Source organism: Panthera uncia, chromosome X (genome assembly GCF_023721935.1).
Source record: "Panthera uncia isolate 11264 chromosome X, Puncia_PCG_1.0, whole genome shotgun sequence".
NCBI lineage: Eukaryota > Metazoa > Chordata > Mammalia > Carnivora > Felidae > Panthera > Panthera uncia.
This window is the reverse complement of record NC_064817.1, coordinates 26,146,497-26,167,639: the sequence shown is the minus strand read 5'-3', so window position 1 is coordinate 26,167,639 and position 21,143 is coordinate 26,146,497. Positions and strand designations below refer to the sequence as shown.

General features: G+C 40.7%; 1 protein-coding gene across 1 annotated transcript in view; it reads left to right on the top strand.

The window, feature by feature from the left end:
• Positions 1-21,143, top strand: part of DMD (dystrophin) — a 1,998,908-nt gene that overhangs the window by 1,314,239 nt on the left and 663,526 nt on the right. The window contains exons 49-50 of the mRNA XM_049644567.1: positions 3,850-3,951; positions 14,016-14,124. Coding sequence (XP_049500524.1) covers positions 3,850-3,951; positions 14,016-14,124 — 211 coding nt within the window. The remainder of the gene's footprint in view (positions 1-3,849; positions 3,952-14,015; positions 14,125-21,143) is intronic.

Below are 21,143 nucleotides of genomic sequence, written 5' to 3'. Positions count from 1 at the left end.
AATGTCAGCCTTGCCGCTCTTTCTGTTCATCTGCCAATGAAAATTTCATGAATTAAAGCGTGTTTGGTGCCGAAGGGAATTCCTTGTAATATAAAAAGCAGTCTCCTAACTCGATTTGCCAGTGCCTCCTGAAGAGTAGCCTCAATGCTCTGTGATCTTTGGAACGATTTATTTGGGGTCGAGGAAGAGGAGCGGGGAGAGAAAGATGGCAGTGTTCATCGTTTGGCTGCAGGCCCAAACCATTGGTAAAATTATTGACTACCTGTGATCATTTTCTGAAGGTCTCGAATTTATACCGGATGCACTTATAAACAGGGTTTTTTTGAGATTTATTTTTATTTTTATTTTACCTTTTTTAATGTGGAATTTATTGTCAAATTGGTCTCCATACAACACGCAGTGCTCATCCCAACAGGTGCCCTCCTCCATGCCCATCACCCACTTTCCCCTCGCCCCCACCCCCCCATCAACCCTCAGTTTCTTCTCAGTTTTTAAGAGTCTCTTATGGTTTGCCTCCCTCCCTCTCTAACTTTTTTTTTCTTCCCCTCCCCCTTGGTCTTCTGTTAAGTTTCTCAGGGTCCACATAGGTGTGAAAACATATGGCACTTAGAACAATAGCCAAATTAGGGAAACAGTCTAAATATCCATCAACTGATGAATGGGTAAAGAAATGGTGGTTTATATACACAATGGAATACTACGTGGCAATGAGAAAGAATGAAATCTGGCCTTTCGTAGCAACGTGGATGGAACTAGAGAGTGTTATGCTAAGTGAAATAAGTTGTACAGAGAAAGACAGATACTTATAAACAGTTTTAAAGGAAGAAATGCCCAATTCTCACAAAGTATGCTCTGAATTTGGACTTGTTACAAGTTTGCAAGATTGTTTTAACGTTTTTTTATTGTAAGAAAGTTCTTTTTTTTTTCTTGAGACTTAAATTTCTTTTTTTTAATATGAAATTTATTGTCAGATTGGTTTCCATACAACACCCGGTGCTCATCCCTCAATACCCATCACCCCCCCCCCCATCCCTCCCACCCCCCCATCAACCTTCAGTTTATTCTCAGTTTTTAAGAATCTACGGTTTGCCTCCTTCCCTAACTTTTTTCCCCCTTCCCCTCCCCCATGGTCTTCTGTTAAGTTTCTCAGGATCCACACAGGAGTGAAAGCATATGGTATCTGACTTTCTCTGTATGACTTATTTCACTTAGCATAACACCCTCCAGTTCCATCCACGTTGCTACAAAGGGCCATATTTCATTCTTTCTCATTGCCACGTAGTACTCCATTGTGTATATAAACCACAATTTCTTTACCCATTCATCACTTGATGGACATTTAGGCTCTTTCCATAGTTTGGCTATTGTTGAAAGTGCTGCTTTAAACATTGGGGTACACGTGCCCCTATGCATGAGCACTCCTGTATCCCTTGGGTAAATTCCTAGCTGTGCTATTGCTGGGCCATAGGGTAGATCTGTTTTTAACTTTCTGAGGAACCTCCACACTGTTTTCCAGAGAGGCTGTACCAGTTTGCATTCCCACCAACAGTGCAAGAGGGTTCCCGTTTCTCCACATCCTCGCCAGCATCTATAGTCTTTTGATTTGTTCATTTTAGCCACTCTGACCAGCGTGAGGTGATATCTCAGTGTGGTTTTGATTTGTATTTCCCTGATGAGGAGTGACCTTGAGCATCTTTTCATGTGCCTGTTGGCCGTCCGGATGTCTGCTTTAGAAAAGTGTCTATTCATGTCTTCTGCCCATTTCTTCACTGGATTATTTGTTTTTCGGGTGTGGAGTTTGGTGAGTTCTTTATAGAATTTGGATACTAGCCCTTCGTCTGATATGTCATTTCCAAATATCTTTTCCCATTCCGTTGGTTGCCTTTTAGTTTTGTTCATTGTTTCCTTTGCAGTGCAGAAGCTTTTTATCTTCATGAGGTCCCAATAGTTCATTTTTGCTTTGAATTCCCTTACCTTTGGAGATGTGTCAAGTAAGAAATTGGTGTGGCTGAGGTCAGAGAGGTTTTTTCCTGCTTCTTCCTCTTTGGTTTTGATGGTTTCCTGTTTCACATTCAGGTCCTTCATCCATTTTGAGTTTATTTTTGTGTATGGTGTAAGAAAGTCGTCTAGTTTCATTCTTCTCTAAGTTGCTGTCCAGTTCTCCCAGCACCATTTGTTAAAGAGACTGTCTTTTTTCCATTGGATACTCTTTTCTGCTTTGTCAAAGATTAGTTGGCCATACATTTGTGGGTCCAATTCTGGAGTCTCTATTCTATTCCACTGGTCTATGTGTCTGTTTTTGTGCCAATACCATGCTGTCTTGATGATTACAGCTTTGTAGTAGAGGTTGAAGTCTGGGATTGTGATGCCTCCCGCTATGGTCTTCTTCAATATTACTTTGGCTATTCAGGGTCTTTTGTGGTTCCATTCAAATTTTAGGATTGCTTGTTCTAGCTTTGAGAAGAATGCTGGTGCAATTTTGATTGGGATTACATTGAATGTGTAGATTGCTTTGGGTAGTATTGACATTTTAACAGTATTTATTCTTCTAATCCATGAGCATGGAATGTTGTTCCATTTTTGTCATAAGAAAGTTCTTGTAAGGTTTGATTTCTTCTATAATTATTGTTCCTGAAGGTGGTGTGCATGTGTGTGTGTGCGTGTGTGTAAGTATGTGTGTTGCACACATACCCATTAATGCACGGGGTTAGTCTTAATGTCCAGCTTCCACTGGTATTTATTATAATAAGAACCAAAGAAATAATCCTTTTCAAGAGGGTGTGCTAAACACCCATACATGGCAAGACACCATACTGTGCCATATAAGTTACAGTAATTTGGATTCAGAGGACTCCCTGTTCTGATGGGCTGAGAGAGAAAGATACAAACAGAGTATATAAAGGAAGCAATGACATGAAGACACGTACACACAGCAGTGCTGGGAGGCAACAGGGTAGGAGAGGGAGGAAGGGAGATATGGGTTAATCAGGAGTTGCTATCTGGGGAAGATTGCCCAGGCCCTGACTGACGCCTGACATTGATTAATCGATATTCCATCCTGGTGTTTAACAAGTGTTCCATCCAAAAAGTCTTCTGTAATATTTAACTTCACTTCCTTCAGCCTCAATTTATGCACATTTCTTTTGTTCTCTCTTCAAGTGAGCTAGACAGCGGCCAATAACAAAACACTTTATATTCATATCTAAAGAGGTTTTTGTTTGTTTGGTCCTTCTTCAGTCTTCTCTAGATTAAGGGAAACAAACAAGTTTTTTTTTTTAATAATTAAATCATTCCTCAAAAGGCCTTTTTAATTTGACTGCTTAATAATTAATAAGCCTTGACATTGAGCTTTAAGTGTTTACTCTTTGGAAAGAAACTTAATCTTGACAGTGATGTGGGAAGAATTATTTGGTTTTATTTTGAAACGAAATTTTGGATCCAAAGCCCAAGAGAATCCTGTTAAAATAAGGAGTCTGCAAAGTAAAATGAACATTAGGATTACGGAGATTACTGAAGTTAACAATAGCACTTATCCATGTTAATCGTATTCATAAATCATATTTCTCATTGCATTCGAGTGATTTTGAAAACCAAAGCTACTGTCTGTGTTTCTATTGAATAGTATTAGGATATGATTCGACAAGATTTCAGATAAATATTTTCAATGTTAGTACATTTCCCAAAGGCCTCTGTTTCTTTCCTCGGCGCTAAAGCTACCTTTGTGTGCCCCCGTGTACCATGCAGAAATTGGTCTGCAATACATGTGGAGTCTCCAAGGGTATATTTAAATTTAGTAATTTTATTGCTAACTGTGAAGTTCATCTGCACTGTATGTGTTCTTTTCCCCAGGAAATTGAAGTAGCAGTTCAAGCTAAACAGCCGGATGTGGAAGGGATTTTGTCTAAAGGGCAGCATTTGTACAAGGAAAAACCAGCCGCTCAGCCAGTGAAGGTAATGAAGCGATATCCATTACCTCATAATGGGTTATGCTTCCCCTGTTGTACATTTGCCACTGACGTGTCTATTTATAATCAATGAAATAACTTGTAAAGAAATATCGCCCATGCCGCAACTGCAGAGGCTGAGCTGTCTTTTTGATCAACATATCCTATTTATATATTGTGATCTTAAGGCTATTAACGAGTCATTGCGTTAAAGGACTCATTTCTGTCCCGGTGTGCTGCCATCCATACAGAAAGTAGTCCCACCTTCAAGGTAGATTAAATTCTTTAGGCTTTATTGCTTTGCTTGCCAGCCTTGATGCTTTTCATATTGTTTGGCTTAATTCAAATCAAGCTACTGCATCATACTGTCTGTCTCCACCAGCTGTAAAGAATCACAATATGATCCATGACCTTTCTTTTCTCTGTTACACTCTTTTCGTATGAAAGAGGAAAATTGGCATTTGGGCTTTAGTACTTTATTGGGTCAAGAATCTTTAGTGAAATGTCATGTAATTGCTTCCCTCTTTGGTAAAAAAACAGGCCTGGGAGAAAGCTTTCTACTTCTTTCCTTTCCTCACATACGTTTTGAAGTCTAGGACGCATTTATTCGCAGGCTATTACGTGAGGAGAGAAATGGAAAGCCAAAAACAATGGCTAATCAATGGCTTCCATTTGCAAATGAGAGTCCAGTGATAAATAGACGGTAGGTATAGGTTAGCTTATTTTCTCTACCTGACCAAAATTACAATGGCTCCCATCATGATGAAGGTTCCTGAGAGCCTGTAATGGTGGCTGTTTATTGATCAGTCCTGGTTTCTCTAGCTAACATTGCAGGCTGTGATTCAGTGAGCCTCACCCTCATGTTTAAAACTGCTCTAAAGCAGTGCAGGTCAATAACCTCATTATACAGAACTAGTTTGTCCTTGCAAACAACATTACCATGACTTAGACTCTGTCTCTAAGGTCACCGCTTCTGTGTGGCCCAAGCTTCATTTCTAAAAATTGTTTGTTTTCCTTGCAGTTTACAGGGGCCTTTCCCTTAGGTAAATGTAAAGTTTTAGCTGAAACATAATGTCCAATCACCAGATACTAAAAGGCACAGATTTGCGTGTAGATACTGATAGACATTTATTCAGGAATGCATTGTCACCATTCCTTCCATCCAAAACAATAATAATAATTTGCATCCAATTCCAAGCCTAGTATGACAATATTCACGAGGTAACACTGTGTCCAGTATTTAGAATGGAGAGCTGGCGAAGGCCCCGAAAGCAGCACATTTCCAGTGTTTCTGCTGGAAATGTACACTCTCCAGAAAGCCACTCCCTAAGCAGACCCTTTCCTTCGTTATCAGAGGGACTCTGGTAGCAAGCAGTGAAACAAATGAACGGACCATTCCATAGGTCTACTCTGTCTACGCCTGTTTGATCGTCAAAGACTCCGTGCCGGGTTTGGCACAATTTTCTTTTATTTTTGTGCCTTTGTAAAAAACAAAACAAAACAAAACAAAAACAGAGGGAAAATTCTTAATTGAAAGCCGATGAGAATTTTTTTTTTTTCATCATATGTAAACAATCCAAGCTGTTGATGCTAACTTATCACACCTCCCACTCAAGCCTTCAACTCCTGGGCCACTTGGAGACCAGAACTGTCTGAATGAGCATTACCTGCTTTCTGCCTTCGCATTAGTGATATAAAAGGGGAATTACCTTTCTGAAATGAAAGAAAGAACAGGAAGATGCTAACTTTCCTTCTCATCTGCATTCCTTAAAACCACTTTATAGAGTCAGCCCTCTCTTTCCTTCTTTTCTCTCCTTTCCCATTTCCTTTTAAGTCAGCTTATTTGGGAGAAGCAGAACGAAAACTCATCCCTGTTCTACCATTTGTCCCTTGGGTTTGGAGAAGAATCAGTACATCAAGCTGATAATCAAGAGTCAAAAGGGAAAGATTGATTTGGGAGAGTGGGGCGTCGAGAAATAGTTGATTCACATGCAACTTTTGATATGGACCATGACCTTGGAAACACCTGGAGATGAGCCGGGGGTTGTAGTAGCCAGAAATGTTGGAGGCTCAAAAACCCCTTCATAGTTCGGAATACAGAACCCAGCAGTACAAGGCAACAAACTGGAGGGACTATTTACATCTCTGCATGGATCAAAAACTGCTTTTTATAAAGGTTACGAGATGATTTTTCTGAAGGGTGGTCCATTGCTCTGACTCCATAAACAAAGCCTCTTTCAATTTTCATTGTATATATACAAATTTTAACAATCGTGCTACTCCTTAATGCTTTTTTCTCCTTAACTTTTGGGTTTCGCACTCCTTAATGGAAGAGAAAGGAGTCTCAGTAGCCTGCAGTACATTTTCAGGAAAAAAGTTTGGTTTTACATTTGGGGGAAATTTCTTTTGGAAATAGTAACAGTTAAGAAGAAAGTGACATTCTTAAAAAAGAAAATGAAACTTCTTCATGGTATACATATAAGCTCTAATACTTAAATGCACAATCAGTATGTCCTCTGGTTGCAGACCTTCTAATTGAGGACACAGCAAAGAATGATTCTGTTCAGCTCCTAAGCTCACCTTCCAAATTTCTCTTTGGGACCTGGGCTCATCGCTGTTCACTACCCCCCACCCTTTCCTTCACTTCATCAACCTCACTAGGATTTCTTTAATTTTCAAAGATAGTAAATTTTGAGTTTTTCTTTTTCTCATCCCTGACTAACCCACTTCTTCCTTATTTTCTTTGAGAATTTCCTGTTAAAGATAGAACATATATTACATGACACTTCTACTAAGGACATAAACATAGCACGGATCTCTGAGGCGACAATGCTGAAAATTTTTAGAAGAATATGATTGAAGAAATAAGCATCATGGTTTTGCTTTCCGTCTCTTCTTTCTCTCCCCCCCCTACACACACACACACACACACACACACACACACACGCGCATCCATGCACACCCATGCACACACACACACGCACAGTTTTATTTCATTTGATTTGCATCTGGTTCCTCCATCTTCAGAAATTATTGAAAATTGGTCAGATAAATTAGACAAATTGTTAAACATTTTACTTAAGTTATCCCTTTGCTAATAATATTTTATGATAATGCTGTTGATAGGATCTTTTTTTAATATGTTCCACTTTCCGCAGAATAATTTTGCACTTTAAAAGCAGCAATAACAGCTGCCATCAGTAACAACAATATTGACAACTGCCAAAAAAAAAAAAACACAACTCTATTTTTTGTTTGTTTGTTTTTAATTTTTTTTTGGTTTTTAAAGTGTTCACAACTCTCTTTTGAACTAAAGGGGTTGGAAGACATCTTCTTTAATGGGTTCTCATTCTTGAACTCCACGTGGAGGACTACACTTTCTGTTAAAACTTTTAAAATGTGTATATTCTGAAATCCTTATATCACCTTCCATATATTAGAACTGAGAGCATTAATGGAATTTTAAATGTCTTGGTTCCTTGCTGAGGTGATGAGATGAAACTAGCTGGTTTGCTTGGCTACCTAGATTATTCAAAAAATCTGGTTAACATGAATCTAATAATATATTTTGTTAATATTCTTGAATTCTTTTTTACCGTAACAGAAAAAGTAAAGCATTAGGGGTCTTCTGTATTTGGTCAAAGTACTCCACCCCAACCTTTAACACAAAATAGTTGCTGTAGACAAATGGTCAAGAGGGCAATTAGAATCTTCCAAGCATCATTTCCTCAAATATCCGCTGCAAAATGACAGCATCATTAGTCATTTGCGATTAAAGTCAATCAAAACCAGGGATGTTTCATTCTCCCAGCTGTTTTGTTTTTAATTAGCTAGATTAAGCTTGTTTTTCTTCCCCAACAAGTTTGTTCTATCGCTAAAATCAATATCTTAACATTTCCAAGAACTTCCTTAGGGTTTATTTTTTTGGCTGGATAATGTTTAATATATTACTTACAACAGATGTGTGTCTGAAGATTTTTATTTGGTATAGCATGTTGAGTGGTGCCTTGTTGGTCAAAATGTTGCCTAATTAAATATTACACTTATAACAACATCTGGCTTTTATGAATCCTTCGTCAGACATATGATCTCATTTACCTGGTGCAATTTTTTATAACATCAGGAATCAAAAGAGACATAAGAATCATAATTCTGCCTCCCCTCCCCCCAAATGAATAGGCCCATTTTGACTCACTCATTTAGTGAGCACAATTTCCATGTCAGTACTAATAGAAAAAGCTGGGGAAAGAATTACTGAGAGATTTTTAAATTTATTAATAGAAGAATAGGAGAATTTAATTTTTTTAAACATAAGTTAGCTTTACACCCAAAGAAAAGTTTTAGGCTGTGAGAAGTTGAATAAATGCTAATTACATATGCTTGGAAATAAGGAGAGCCCCACTTTCCCATTTGGAAAATAAAATCTATAATGGATTTTGAGCAACTTATAAACATTTAAGAATGTGGATGAGATTGCAAATGTCTAATTATATTTCATTTCTTAATTGAGCAGTACTTCCATATTTTAAATCTCATTTTATAAAATAACACACTTTTTAGAAGTGCTGTTTGTCATATTTATATTTTATGAAACAAGTGCATTCACACCATTCATATGCATGTTCCAGAATTCTAGAGCTCACCATCTTCCTTGTAAGGTATGTGCGCTGTCTGAATTCCTGTATGATGCTATTACAGCTCTCTGCCCAAAGACTACTAGGAACATACCTATAATCAAAATGTTCGGATTTTTAGCTTACTGCAGCAAGGAAGAGATCGCCCCAGGGAGACAGTGGGGCATCTCAGTAAAAGAGGGTTAGAGAGAGCTGCTTACAGGATTTGGCTGGCGAGATGATTCTAAAGAGGAATTAGGGAATTGGAAGCCATTTGGATTAGATGCTGTCAACAGAGTTAATGTGATGACTGTGTATCTTTAATAATTTTCATCTAGAAGGTGAGGTGATTGAAGTAGGGCAGAGCTGTCCCTGTTGAAGAAGTAACAGTGCTTTTTATTAGTCCTTCTCGTGGTGGCAGAGTGGCCTCATCTCTGTATTGTTCAAACATGGCGCTGGCATGGCGTCGTGTCTAATTTGTTTTCTGTGACTGCTCTTCATGTTCAGTTGGGGTCATCACGCCTAGCCAGCTGCCAACTACCAGAAGGGCCATTTTTTAATTCCTCAATGTTATCGCTGGAAGCTTTATCCCCAAGCTCACTGCCCATTCACAATATATTAGGAAAGAGAATCTTTTCATTTTTCTTAGATACGTATTATTGATCACCTCATCAGAGTCACTTATTCGTTTGCTTTTCTAAACTGTCTTTACAAGACTTGTTTACAATGGCCTTCACCACTGGTAAGTGTGAGGGTATACCCTAGGAATAATTGATCATGGTTTACCAACCTTCACCTTTTAAAAATTATCATTAACCAATTCTGTCAGATGACTTCTATAAGCATCCCAGATTCCCATCTCTTGAGGTTCCTGCCGGCCACTATGCAAGGTTTTTGTTGTTGTTGTTGTTGTTCAAAATAAAACAAATGGGACAGAAAAGACATTCTGAAGGATTGAATTGGAGTCAACACTTTTCTGAGGAAATATTTGGAGGGAAAGTCTCAATTTAGTCTTGCTTAGTAGCTGATGCTGGAACTGGGCAAGCATTGAGAGATTTGAATTTCACCCCTGACCCTCAACTGTACTAACTACATTTGTAAAGAGAGACAAAGAGACATAGATGTTTCAATTACAACATTCACGTGCATGTCTGTGTATATAGAGCCATGGGTGGTTTCATTTATTTATGTAGCAGATATTAATCTCCTGCCAACTACTGACAGAGGAGAAAGATATAAGATTTTTAAACTTTGAAAATCCCAAACTCACATAGAGTTTAAAACTATATTCTGGTTTAAAATAAAAAAGGAAAACTGTATTCATAAATCATGTTTTCTTGTAATTAATTTCTCCTCTTCATAAAGAATAAATTTCACATTGATACAATTGTCTTAACATTAATGACTATTTCCAAGCAACTTATATACAATGGAAAGCAATGCTCAGCTGCAAAAGCCCCCTCTGATGGAACTCAGTTTACCATTTTTAAAAGATGCTCTCAAAGTTTCTCCCTTTGGGTAAAATATGAATCTGCTGCAGTTGTGGGGAAAGCCTGAGATCTGCAATTTACCTAGCATCTTCAAAATGTTTAAATTCTGGAAATCTAATCACGAACAGGACTTGAGGGGCACCTGGGTGGCTCAGTCGGTTAAGCATCCGGCTCTTGACTTCGTCTCAAGTCATGATCTCACTCTTCGTGAGTTGGAGCCCCACATGGGGCTCCGGGCTAACCACACAGAGCCTGGTTGGGATTCTGTCTCTGCCCTTCCCCTGCTTGAGTGCGCACATTCTCATTCTCTCTCTCTCTCTCTCTCTCTCTCTCTTTCTCTCAAAATAAATAAGTAAACTTAAAAAAAAAAAGAACAGGACTCAATAGCTATAACTCCACTGATTTTATATTTAAAGATGTCAACATTTAGACATCTCTTTTATACCCTTAAATTTGGTTCACGATTACTAACAAGATGAGGAAATCGTTACCTTTTATATATGTCTCGAGTACTGCTTCAAGCATGTTACGTGGTAAAGACCACATTACTTGCTGCAGCCAAACATCTTTTGCTGCCTCAAAGAAGTTTACGTCCTCAGAGCGAAGATGAGAGGGTAGAAGACACAGGCACTTGCCAGACTACCAAAAGGCAAAACCAAACCAACCAAGCAACCAAAACCGCCATCATATATAAATAACCGAATTCAACTCTGAAGTCCGGGAGATAGTTGAAGAAGATGTGAGAGTGTTTCCGTGACCAGCGGAATCAGAATCTCTAGCCGTCTTATGTGATATTATTTGCTAGTCGTTATGAAAGTTTGGGGAATATACAATTCTGAGCTTACTGCGTTTCCGACAGTATGCACTATCCCCAGATGTTTGTGGTACATTGGGGGTGCTGCTTAATTTTTTTTTTTAATTTCTGCATTTGAAATTATAGTACCATTTTACCCATCTGGGAATAACAGTGGCCAAGATAACGTTCGAATAAATGAATGGACTGTGCAGAATGTATGTATTAATGAAAGGGAACTGAATATATATACATGTTATTTTTAGGACAACCAAAATCTAGTCCTTTAAGCATTGAAATATTTTTATTTTAATATTTTAATGAAAATTTTTATTGACCATCTTTTGCTTTGCCTCATTAATAACTAGCCAACAATTTTATAGCATTTTGCAGTTCACAGAGTTCTTTTCTCCTAAAATATCTCATTTAGTTTCTCCAACAAAGCTCTGAGTTAGGTGGTAGTGTTATATCCACGTTTCAAGGACGATAAATCTGAGTGACCTATCTGATTTGCCAAGGATCACATAAGCTGTAGTAATGAGTTAAGACTGAAACCCAGGACTTCTGATTCTAAAACACAATGGAACTTAAAACTTTTCTTTATTTTCAGGGGCATCATTGTAAGTATCAGTTACTGTTCGGTTTCGTTATACGCTGATGCGCATGGGCTATGAAGTGGAACACAGATCACTGTTCATTCAGTTAGGAGCCAGATCAAGTCGTTAATTTGCTTTTAGAAGCCAGGTTGTCGGATAAAAGATCTTATCTTTAAATATCAGAAGCCAACTGAAGGCAGTGAGGTGCTTATACTGTGAGAAGAGAGTGGCGCCTAAGTCGACGGTGGCAATAGAAAACCCCCATCTCTCCTTGGCCCCTCTGCAACCATAGGCTTATTGAGTGAAAGAGGGGGCAGATCCCAGCAGTATTTCAATCAGTCTGTAATCTCTCCCTCTCTTTATCTCAGCACATATAGGTGACTTTCTGTAAGTTAAATGGTGTATGATGAGACTTCGCCATATGTTGCCCTGTTATCCCTGCCATAAATGACCAAGGCCATACATTTTCTTTTTTTTAAATATTTTTTTTTCTTTTTCAACGTTTTGTTGTTGTTTTTTTTTTTTTTTTTTTTTTTTTTTTTTTTTTTTTTTTGGGACAGAGAGAGACAGAGCATGAACGGGGGAGGGGCAGAGAGAGAGGGAGACACAGAATCGGAAACAGGCTCCAGGCTCCGAGCCGTCAGCCCAGAGCCTGACGCGGGGCTCGAACTCACAGACCGCAAGATCGTGACCTGGCTGAAGTCGGACGCTTAACCGACTGCGCCACCCAGGCGCCCCATACATTTTCTAAATATCTGCCTTTATGTTTATTATCTCCTCCCTATTATTTATTGCTGCTTTTTGTTATCGACGTGGTTTTTCTTAATATTCTGTCCTTGTGAAGTCACTGCAACTTTGCAGGGGAATCAGGAGACCACATATGTTTTAATTCATTAGCCTTTTATCATACTTAATTCTCAGCGTCTAGCTCTGAGGTCAGAATGGAAAAACATCTTCCACGCGTCTTGACTTTCGGTGGTAGTTTCCTCACTGATCGGAGGCGTGATTTGTTTGCTTTTGGATTCAAGGCTTGTATTTTAATAAATAAAGAGTTACATTCACTGATGAGATAGCGAATGTTTAACAACATGAACTGTGGACTAAAAACAAAACAAAACAAAACTGAAAGCCCTGATTTGCTCTCAGGGCGGGTAAAATAGACATGAAGAACCATCAGAGCATAGATGGTATACATTAGGAAGTGATGAATTTTTAGTCTTTGTTTTAGTATTTATTCCCTTGGCAGATTTTCTCAAATGGGATTTCTTAAGAGAATTAAGTCGCATAGACAATGAGTTAAGGGCCTGTTTTTGTATTTCTTTCAAGGAAGGTGCTTATCTACCTAGTCCATTGTAGATGCTTAGATAACTCGTTAGGTAGAATGATCACCCTAGGCTTTGGTTTCAGACAATCAGCATCAGCATCGATTAGAACACTCTTAGAAAGGCAGATTCTCGGGTCCCACCCAAGATCTGCAGAGTCTAGAACTCTGGAGCTGGGACCCAGCTACCTTGGGGCCACAAAGCCTCCAGGGGACTCTGATGCTCTCACAGCAGTAGACAGGGTAGAGGAGCCTCACCGGTCTTGTAAAAGCCTCAGCCCAGAACCAACACGTGTGCCTTCTGTTCGCATTTTGAGGGCAGTAAATAACCATATGGCCGACCACCGGTGTACTGGAGCCAGCCTGCATCCACTCATGAGGGACTATTGTCAAATTTTCCAGCATTTCGTGAGCCCCTTGGCATCTTGGTAACTTGGAATTGGCTAATATAGGGCCGTTTACGCCACTGAAATTGGCAAACACAAAGATTAGGATTGTTTTCTCCAGAGAGCCGGTTGTGTAACGTTTACCAGCACACTACTGGCCACGTACAGGCTTGGTGACTCCACTGCGAGCTCTGGAGCTGAAATGACACTTCAAAATTGTCCTGCTTTGAGAAAAATTGGCTGGCCCTTTATACCATCCCCTTGATCAGTCCTTGAATAAGGGCTGCCCTGAGAAGGGCATGCTCTTGCACAAGGCGGCTCTCTGCAACCGCGACAGTCCCTGAAGGACCACTGACACCTTTTCCACCATTTGGGACAAGTGCCCTTCCTTGAAGTGAACTCTGAGTGTCATATCCCCAAGTGTACCACACCGTCTCCCTTCAAGAGGCTCTAATAGAATGTATCTGGGGTGAACCCGAACATCATGATATCTTTTAATATATGCTGGTTAATTCTCCTATGTAGACGCACCAGATACTGTTTGAGAGGGTCAAGACGGTTGCTGAGACGACGACGTGTTTTGTTTGTGTGTTCGTTTTCCTCCGATTAAGGTTTGCATTCTACTTCCTTTCAGTGAAATTGTGCCTGGAGCAAGAGCCTGAATGCAGCCAACGATCAATAAATATTTGTAAGGTGGTTGGCTAAAATAATTATAATACCTATGCAAGGAGTTCTCCCCAGAAAAATTAATTTAAAAGTAAAACACAATAGAAATACAATAATGAACCTGCAAAACGAATTAATAACGTCATGAATTAAGTAATCTTCAAGGTGTTAATCGAATAAATAACATGTGTGCTTTTCTATTACAGAGAAAGGTTGAAGATCTGAGCTCTGATTGGAAGGCAGTAACCCAGTTACTTCAAGAGCTCAAGGCAAAGCAGCCTGGCCCAGCTCCCAGACTGACTGCTGTTGGAGCCGGTAAGTGCGCTGAATCACATGCTCTTTGGCCATAGCGATTGGCTCAGAAGCACAACAGTGAGGTGCTCTCTGGATATAAGGAAAAAATTGCTGAAAAATTGTTGTATAAGGAAAAATTGTTATGAAAATAGGAATAAACCTTAGTGTTATTTACTATGCAAAATGCCTTAGAGCAGGTTCCTTGGGAACAGACTCTGATTCAGATGGCCCGATGACAACTATATACTGGGGCGTGTTCTCCAGGGATACACTGATGACAAAGAGAGGCAGTAGACCGCGAGCGAGGCTAATCATTTTACCACGACAGAGGCCTCAGCCACATCCACGGGAGCCTTAGAGCTGGGCTGGCCCCGCGGGCCATCCTGAATTGCAGGGAGAGGGGTGGCCTTTGTCTTCCGAACCAGTCGGTCATTGTCCGGCTTTGGGCTGCCTAGTGGGGTGAAAGGGAGACCTTGAAGGAGTTTTTCTGGGGCCCAAAGCAATTCCTAGTAAGCAATACCATCAGCAACCGACACTCCAGGCAGCAGGGATGGACCCCCCGAGGGTCAACACACTGGACCCCAAAAAGGGGGGATCGGGGTGGAGTATACCTGAGTACAGGCTTAGACTGAATACATGAGGATTCTGTCGCCGTGAATCCTATGTCATTTAGACAGTTTTCTTCAAATATGCCAAGACAAATCGCTGAAACCACAGGGAATCCTCCTAGCATCTCCCCCTGTCCCTTTTGACAGCAATTTTGTGAGCTCCTGCATGTGTGGTTCAAGAAGAAGAAAACTAGGGGCGCCTGGGTGGCTCAGTCAGTTAAGCGTCCGACTTTGGCTCAGGTCATGATCTCACGGTCCGTGAGTTCGAGCCCCGTGTCGGGCTCTGTGCTGACAGCTCGGAGCCTGGAGCCTGCTTCCGATTCTGTGTCTCCCTCTCTCTCTGACCCTCCGCTGTTCGTGCTCTGTCTCTCTCTGTCTCAAAAATAAATAAACATTAAAAAAAATTTTAAAAAAAGAAGAAGAAAACTGGACCATGACTGCCACAAGCAGACTTGGGAAGGAACGTCTCTTCATTTAGCCATAGCTTTGACTTCTGTGTTGACTGAATATTTCCAGTTTATTTCACTTCTTATTCTTTCGTTAGTGTAAGGTATGCATCACGTCTCGTGGCACATGTCAATGCTGGCTTTGCATCTCAGGGGAAGGGAGCCAGAAGATTTTGCTGTACCTGTTCTATAATTAGGCACAACTAAAAACATCTCGGGAGGGAGGAGTTCTTTGTTTTTTGCCTTGTCTATTTTTCACAGATCAAATGATCGAAGTATTGAAGCATGGTGACTGATTCTTCATGTAAAGTTGATTTTTATTTTATGTCAAGTAGAAACACACCACACTGGAAATACCACCACCAGGGGTAGCACGATGATAATTCCATAGAAGACCTAAATAGCGTTTGGGTTAAAAGACGCCATAGAATCTGGGGACAGTGCGTCTCATGTGCCCCCTGGGGTTTCTTAGTAGTCATCAGAGTTACATTTAACGACACTAGAAACTTGAAAAAGAAGTGCAAGCATTCCTTTTTCTGTTTTGTTTTGTTTTGTTTTGTTTGTCAATCTGGGACCCTAAAATTGCTGTATCAGGGTTTATATTCCAGTAATTATATCATGTTTATTTCTTTTTATGACCTATAGTTTTTGGTTCCCTCAGCACATATGCATAGTTTGTTCCTATATAATCATTTATTGGTAGCTGTTTTCTAACTTTCTCTGCTGTGTTCAGCCTCACTCTGGAACTCCATAAAAAGATTGGGTTCCAATGATTCGTTTATAAGTTTGTTGAACTCTGAACATAATTATGGGTTTATGCTCCTACTCGAGCCATGTTATACATGGTAGAAAGGTTCTAAAGCCAGGGCACAGAAATCTATTTAACCTATAAAGTACCTAAATGTGACAATAATGTTTTCAGTAGAAAATACATTCCAAATTCCAGTTTTGATTTCCAACAAGATATGTGATTTGTTCAGTTGATGAGTATTTATTGGGTAATTTTTTATGTATTGTGCATCATACTAGGTGCCGAGGATAATAAATCGACTAAGGTAGTCTCTCCATTCACGAAACTTACACTCTGGAAGAGAACGATCATGAGCTAATAAAGAAGAAAATAGATACCATCTCAATTCTGTCAGGTGTTCCAGAGTATAATCCACAGACTGATGTCAAATGGGCACTTGTTACGAATGCAGAATCTCGGGCCCTGCCCCAGACCCGGTGAATCAGAATCTGCACTTTAATAGGATCCCCACGCGATTCAGTGTGTGCCCTGGAGGCGGAGAGCTATAGTCAAGGAGAACAAGAGAGAAGGGTAGGAGAGAAAGGGGGCAGGAATGAAGACATGATTGTCTGCAGTTTGGTCAGGAAAGCTTTTCTACTAAGAACATTTGAGAACATCACAAGCTGACGGAAGTGAGGATGTGAGCCATGCCTGTATCTGGGGGAAACTTCTGGTAGGCGCAGAGAGAACAGCCAGAGCAAAGGCCTTGAACTGGAACGACATGGAGGACTGTCAGAAAGACGGGTGATACCAGAACAGAGGGTGAACAGACGTGAGGAAGAAGCAGTGGGAGACGGCGTCTTTCCCAACTCTAGCCCTACTTCTTTCTCCCCGCACGCGGAGTCCCACTCCACTACCCCACCCCTAGTCATGTTGGTGCCGGTAGGGAGAGTCTGGGAATGCCCTCAAGCCCCAAGCAACTGGTGAGAGCCGGTAGAGTTGGGGTCAGAGTTGGAGAAGAACTGAAGGAGAGAGGAATTTTCCCAAAAGCAGGGGCTGTTTTTCATCCCCTGTAGCCAACCGACACAGAGCTGGGCCTAAAGCAAAAGTGTTAAATGCACAAATGTTGAATGAAATGAACCAGTAGGGAGTTGGGTAGATCCAGAGCTGCTCTTACTCAAAGAAAACGTTCTTCTTTCTTTAAATTGTTTTTTAACATTTATTCATTTTTGAGAGACGGAGAGAGACAGAGCATGAACGGGGAAGGGGCAGAGAGAGAGGGAGGCATAGAATCCGAAGCAGGCTCCAGGCTCCGAGCTGTCGGCACAGAGCCCGACGCGGGGCTCGAACTCACGAACTGCGATCTCATGACCTGAGCCGGAGTCGGACGCTCAACCGACTGAGCCACCCAGGCGCCCCAGAAAACAGTTTTCTTTCTTTACTGTGGTGGTCTCAACATCAGAATTCAGAATTGTTTATATTCCTGACTTCCTGACTTCCAGAAATATAATCTGGAGTAAATACAATATAAAAAAGGAAAATCTAATTTCTAATATGCTTCATATATATGGTTATTATCTCATGTACTGTGTTGTAGTACAATGTAATTCATCATAGTAAGTTTTTTCCATTGCACTCCTATTGTTGTGCTACTCGCCTTTACATATATGTCTTTATCCTCAAAATAATTGCAAAATACATGTATACACAATTTTTATAAGGTGAGTATCCCAAGGCTTAGAGAGGGAAAGAGCTAAATTAAGAGCACACAGCTGGGAAGAAACAGAGCCAGGATTCCAATCCAAGTATGTCAGGCTCCAAAGCCTGTGTTTTGTTTTGTTTCGTTTTGTTTTTGTTTTTGTTTTTGTTTTTGTTTTTGTTTTTGTTCTTGTTTTGCTGTGCCTATGCTATCTCTCTGTCCAAGAAGCTAATGGAAATTCTAGATATGGAAGCTGCTCGCCAGTAGTTAATGTTACTTAACTCAATCCTGGATGTATGAGGAATAAAAGTGAGGTAGGTTTCTGTGTTTTTTCTACTTAGGGAGTAGAAGAAATCACTTTATTCTATTTGAATTTCTTAGAACTATAGCACTCTGAACCTGGAATAATCTTTGAAAGTTTCATCTGGCTGAATATTTTTGATATGTGTGGAAACTGAGGCCCAAAGCGCTTTTTAAAAAATACTAAACGAACTCCCTCCTGGCTGCCTACTTAAATTATAGAATATTATGAGGCGGTCCTGCCTGAGCTGTATAAATTGTTTCAGTTTACAGGATAAATAGGCATGCTGGAGAAAAACATTTTTTTGCAGACACTGTTGCTTAGATACCTGAGTATATCGGTTACCTATCTCCACCTAAAAACACCACAAATGTAATGGCTTAAAACGAGAGGTATTCACTTGCTTCTGATTCTTTGGGTCAGCAGTTTGGGTCGTGATGAGCCAGATAGTCATTCCGAAGGTCTTGATAGGGGACCTTTCTGTGCATGCCCTTCTGTGGCATCTCATTAGCTAGATGGTCTAAAATGGACTCACTCAAATATCTGATAGCTGGCTGTTGGCTAGAGAACCTTGGTTCTTCACAAGGCCTCTCCTCCTCCAGTAGGCTGGACTGGGCTTCATTATATGGCATTCTCAGGCCAGTGTTTCAAGAGGGTGAGAGTGGAAGCTACAAGATCTCTTGCTGCCTAGACTCGAGAATTCATAACAACAGCACTTTTGCTCCATTCTCTTGGCAGAGAAGGTGTAAGGCCAGCTCAGATTCTGCGGGTGGAGAGACAGACCACCTCTTGAAACAAGAGCTGCAATGTCATTGCAGAGGAGGGTGCATACAGGGATGGGAGACTTTATCATGGCCATCTTTTCACACAAACCACTACATTGGGGAAAGGGGGTGGGGAGCCGAGATAAAAATGTTGGTCCGTATCCAATGTCCTCTGCCATTGGTTCTCAAGTTTTACCTTCATTAAAATCACCCATTTCAGGGGCGCCTGGGTGGCTCAGTCAGTTAAGCATCCAACTTCAGCTCAGGTCATGACCTTGAGGTTTGTAAGTTCGACCCCTGCTCGGGACTCTGTGCTGACAGCTCAGAGCCTGGAGCCTGCTCTGGATCCTGTGTCTCCCTCTCTCGGCCCCTCCTCTGTGTTCGCTCTCTCTCTCTCTGTCTCTCTCTCAAAAATAAATAAACATTTAACAGAATCACCCATTTCACATTAAAGCACAGACTGTTAGGTTTCAACTCCAGCATTACTGAGTCAGTAGATCAGGGTTGAGGCCTGAGCATTTGCCTCTCTCCAAAGTCCCCAGGTGATGCTAATGCCACTGGTCCTGGGACTGCACTTTGAGAACTACTACCATAAGCCTGAGTGGTGACAAGAAGAAGTTCATCCGTCTTCCTCCACGCAACATGGAGTGGAATTTGAGTGCAATCCAGTGCTGTGGAGGCCAGAGGGAACTCCGTGATGTTTCAGCCCACCCCTTCTCAAGAGTTTCAGAGTTTCAAGAACTTTGTAGCTTAAACGTTCCAGAAGGTGGACAGCACACTAAGTCCTGGCAGTATTGGCCAAGCCTAGCAGCTTGGAGACCGTGGGGGAGAAGAGCCATGCTTATACAAAGCTCCCCTAGAGATTCTCAGAAACATGTAGGTAGACAGGACTTTGCATGGGACTGAAGGCCTGCGTGGCAGATGGAGGCAAAGAGCCAGCAAATCTGGTTGTAAATGTCAATGTGAATCCTTTCTTATCCACAAGCTGCTGGGTCTGGGAACATTTACATTCCAAAATACCCGATTTAGCATTTTTTTAAATAAATTGCATATAGAACATACTAATATGAAGACTCCAAATCAGGATATTGGAGTTCTTCAAACATCCCAGGGCAATAACTATGAAATGAATGACCATGGTATATAGAGCCACATAGAAGTGCCCATTAATAGAGGTTTCTAGTTGATTAAACACTGGTAAAACCATCCCTTCCTGTAATTAATTTTGGAGAGAGCAAGTCTCCAGTGTAATTGCGAAAGTGCTGCATTAGAGGTCAAGAAGCCTAAATTCTAATCTCAGTTGTGCTACCAACTTTTTGTAAAGAGCCAGATAGTAAATATTTTGAGTTTTGTGAGTCATGCAGTCAACTTTGTCACTGCATACTAAAAGCAGCAATGCCGTGGACAATGGTATGGCTGTGGTCCATTAACACTTTATTTACAGAAACCCCAAGGGGGCAGGTGGGTCAAATTTGGCCCTGAGTGCCCTGCTCATATCATCTCAGCACTAGTCCTTCCTATAAACCCCAAGGCTTCTGAATTCAAGTCCCTGTGATTCTGCCCAGGCACTCTTTTCTGCACAAGAAGCTCAGCCGCTTGTAGAGCAGGTTGGAAATGCTGGGGAGAGAACATCCCTGGAATGGCACTCAACCACTGGTGGACAGGAGGCGATGGATAAATATCTCCTCTTCACTTCCTGGGGAGGACGGCTCCAGAGCGTGCTCCAAACCACAGGTCTCCAGTGGGTTGAGCCACAGTTGCCCACGGTGATAACCTGTTTATTAGCGTGACTTTGTCTAGACTTCATTCCCATTGCTCTTCATTTCCTTACTCCTTCAGCACAGCTTTTTGAAACTACTTGTACTCAAACTCCTGTCTCAGGGTCTACTCCGAGAGAAATGAAAGGAATACAACAGGTCATAGAATTAGTGCCACTCTTAGATCTTTTGAATGAATTGTGTTGCGATTTCCATTTTGCAGATGAGAAAATCAAGGGTCAGAAAGATTAAATAGGGACACCTGGGTGGCTCAGTCGGTTAGGCGTCCAACTTTTGATCTCAGCTCAGGTCTTGATCTCGGGGTCATGAGTTCAAGCCTCGCGGTGGGCTGTGTGCTGAGCGTGAAGCCTACTTAATAATAAAAAGATTAAATAATTTTTCCAAAGCTATAAAGCTAGTACGTGTCAGAGTGGGTATTCAAAGTTAGGTCTCTCTGATTCCAAAGCTTATGCTATTAATCAGACTCAAGCAGTGATTCATTTATCTTCATTCAAATTTTTGAAGGCTATATTTAAATATCAAATACTCACCTAGAAGGTTATTTATACACTTATTATTTGAACTTCACTTGCCTCTCTACAGTTGGATTAAAGCGTTCCAAAGCTATTTCAATAATACTTGACATACCTAGGCAGTTTGATAAAAGCATGGGGTTAATTGCAGCCTAAATCTAATCTTGGCATACCACTATTTATTTGTTTAATTTAAATTGTG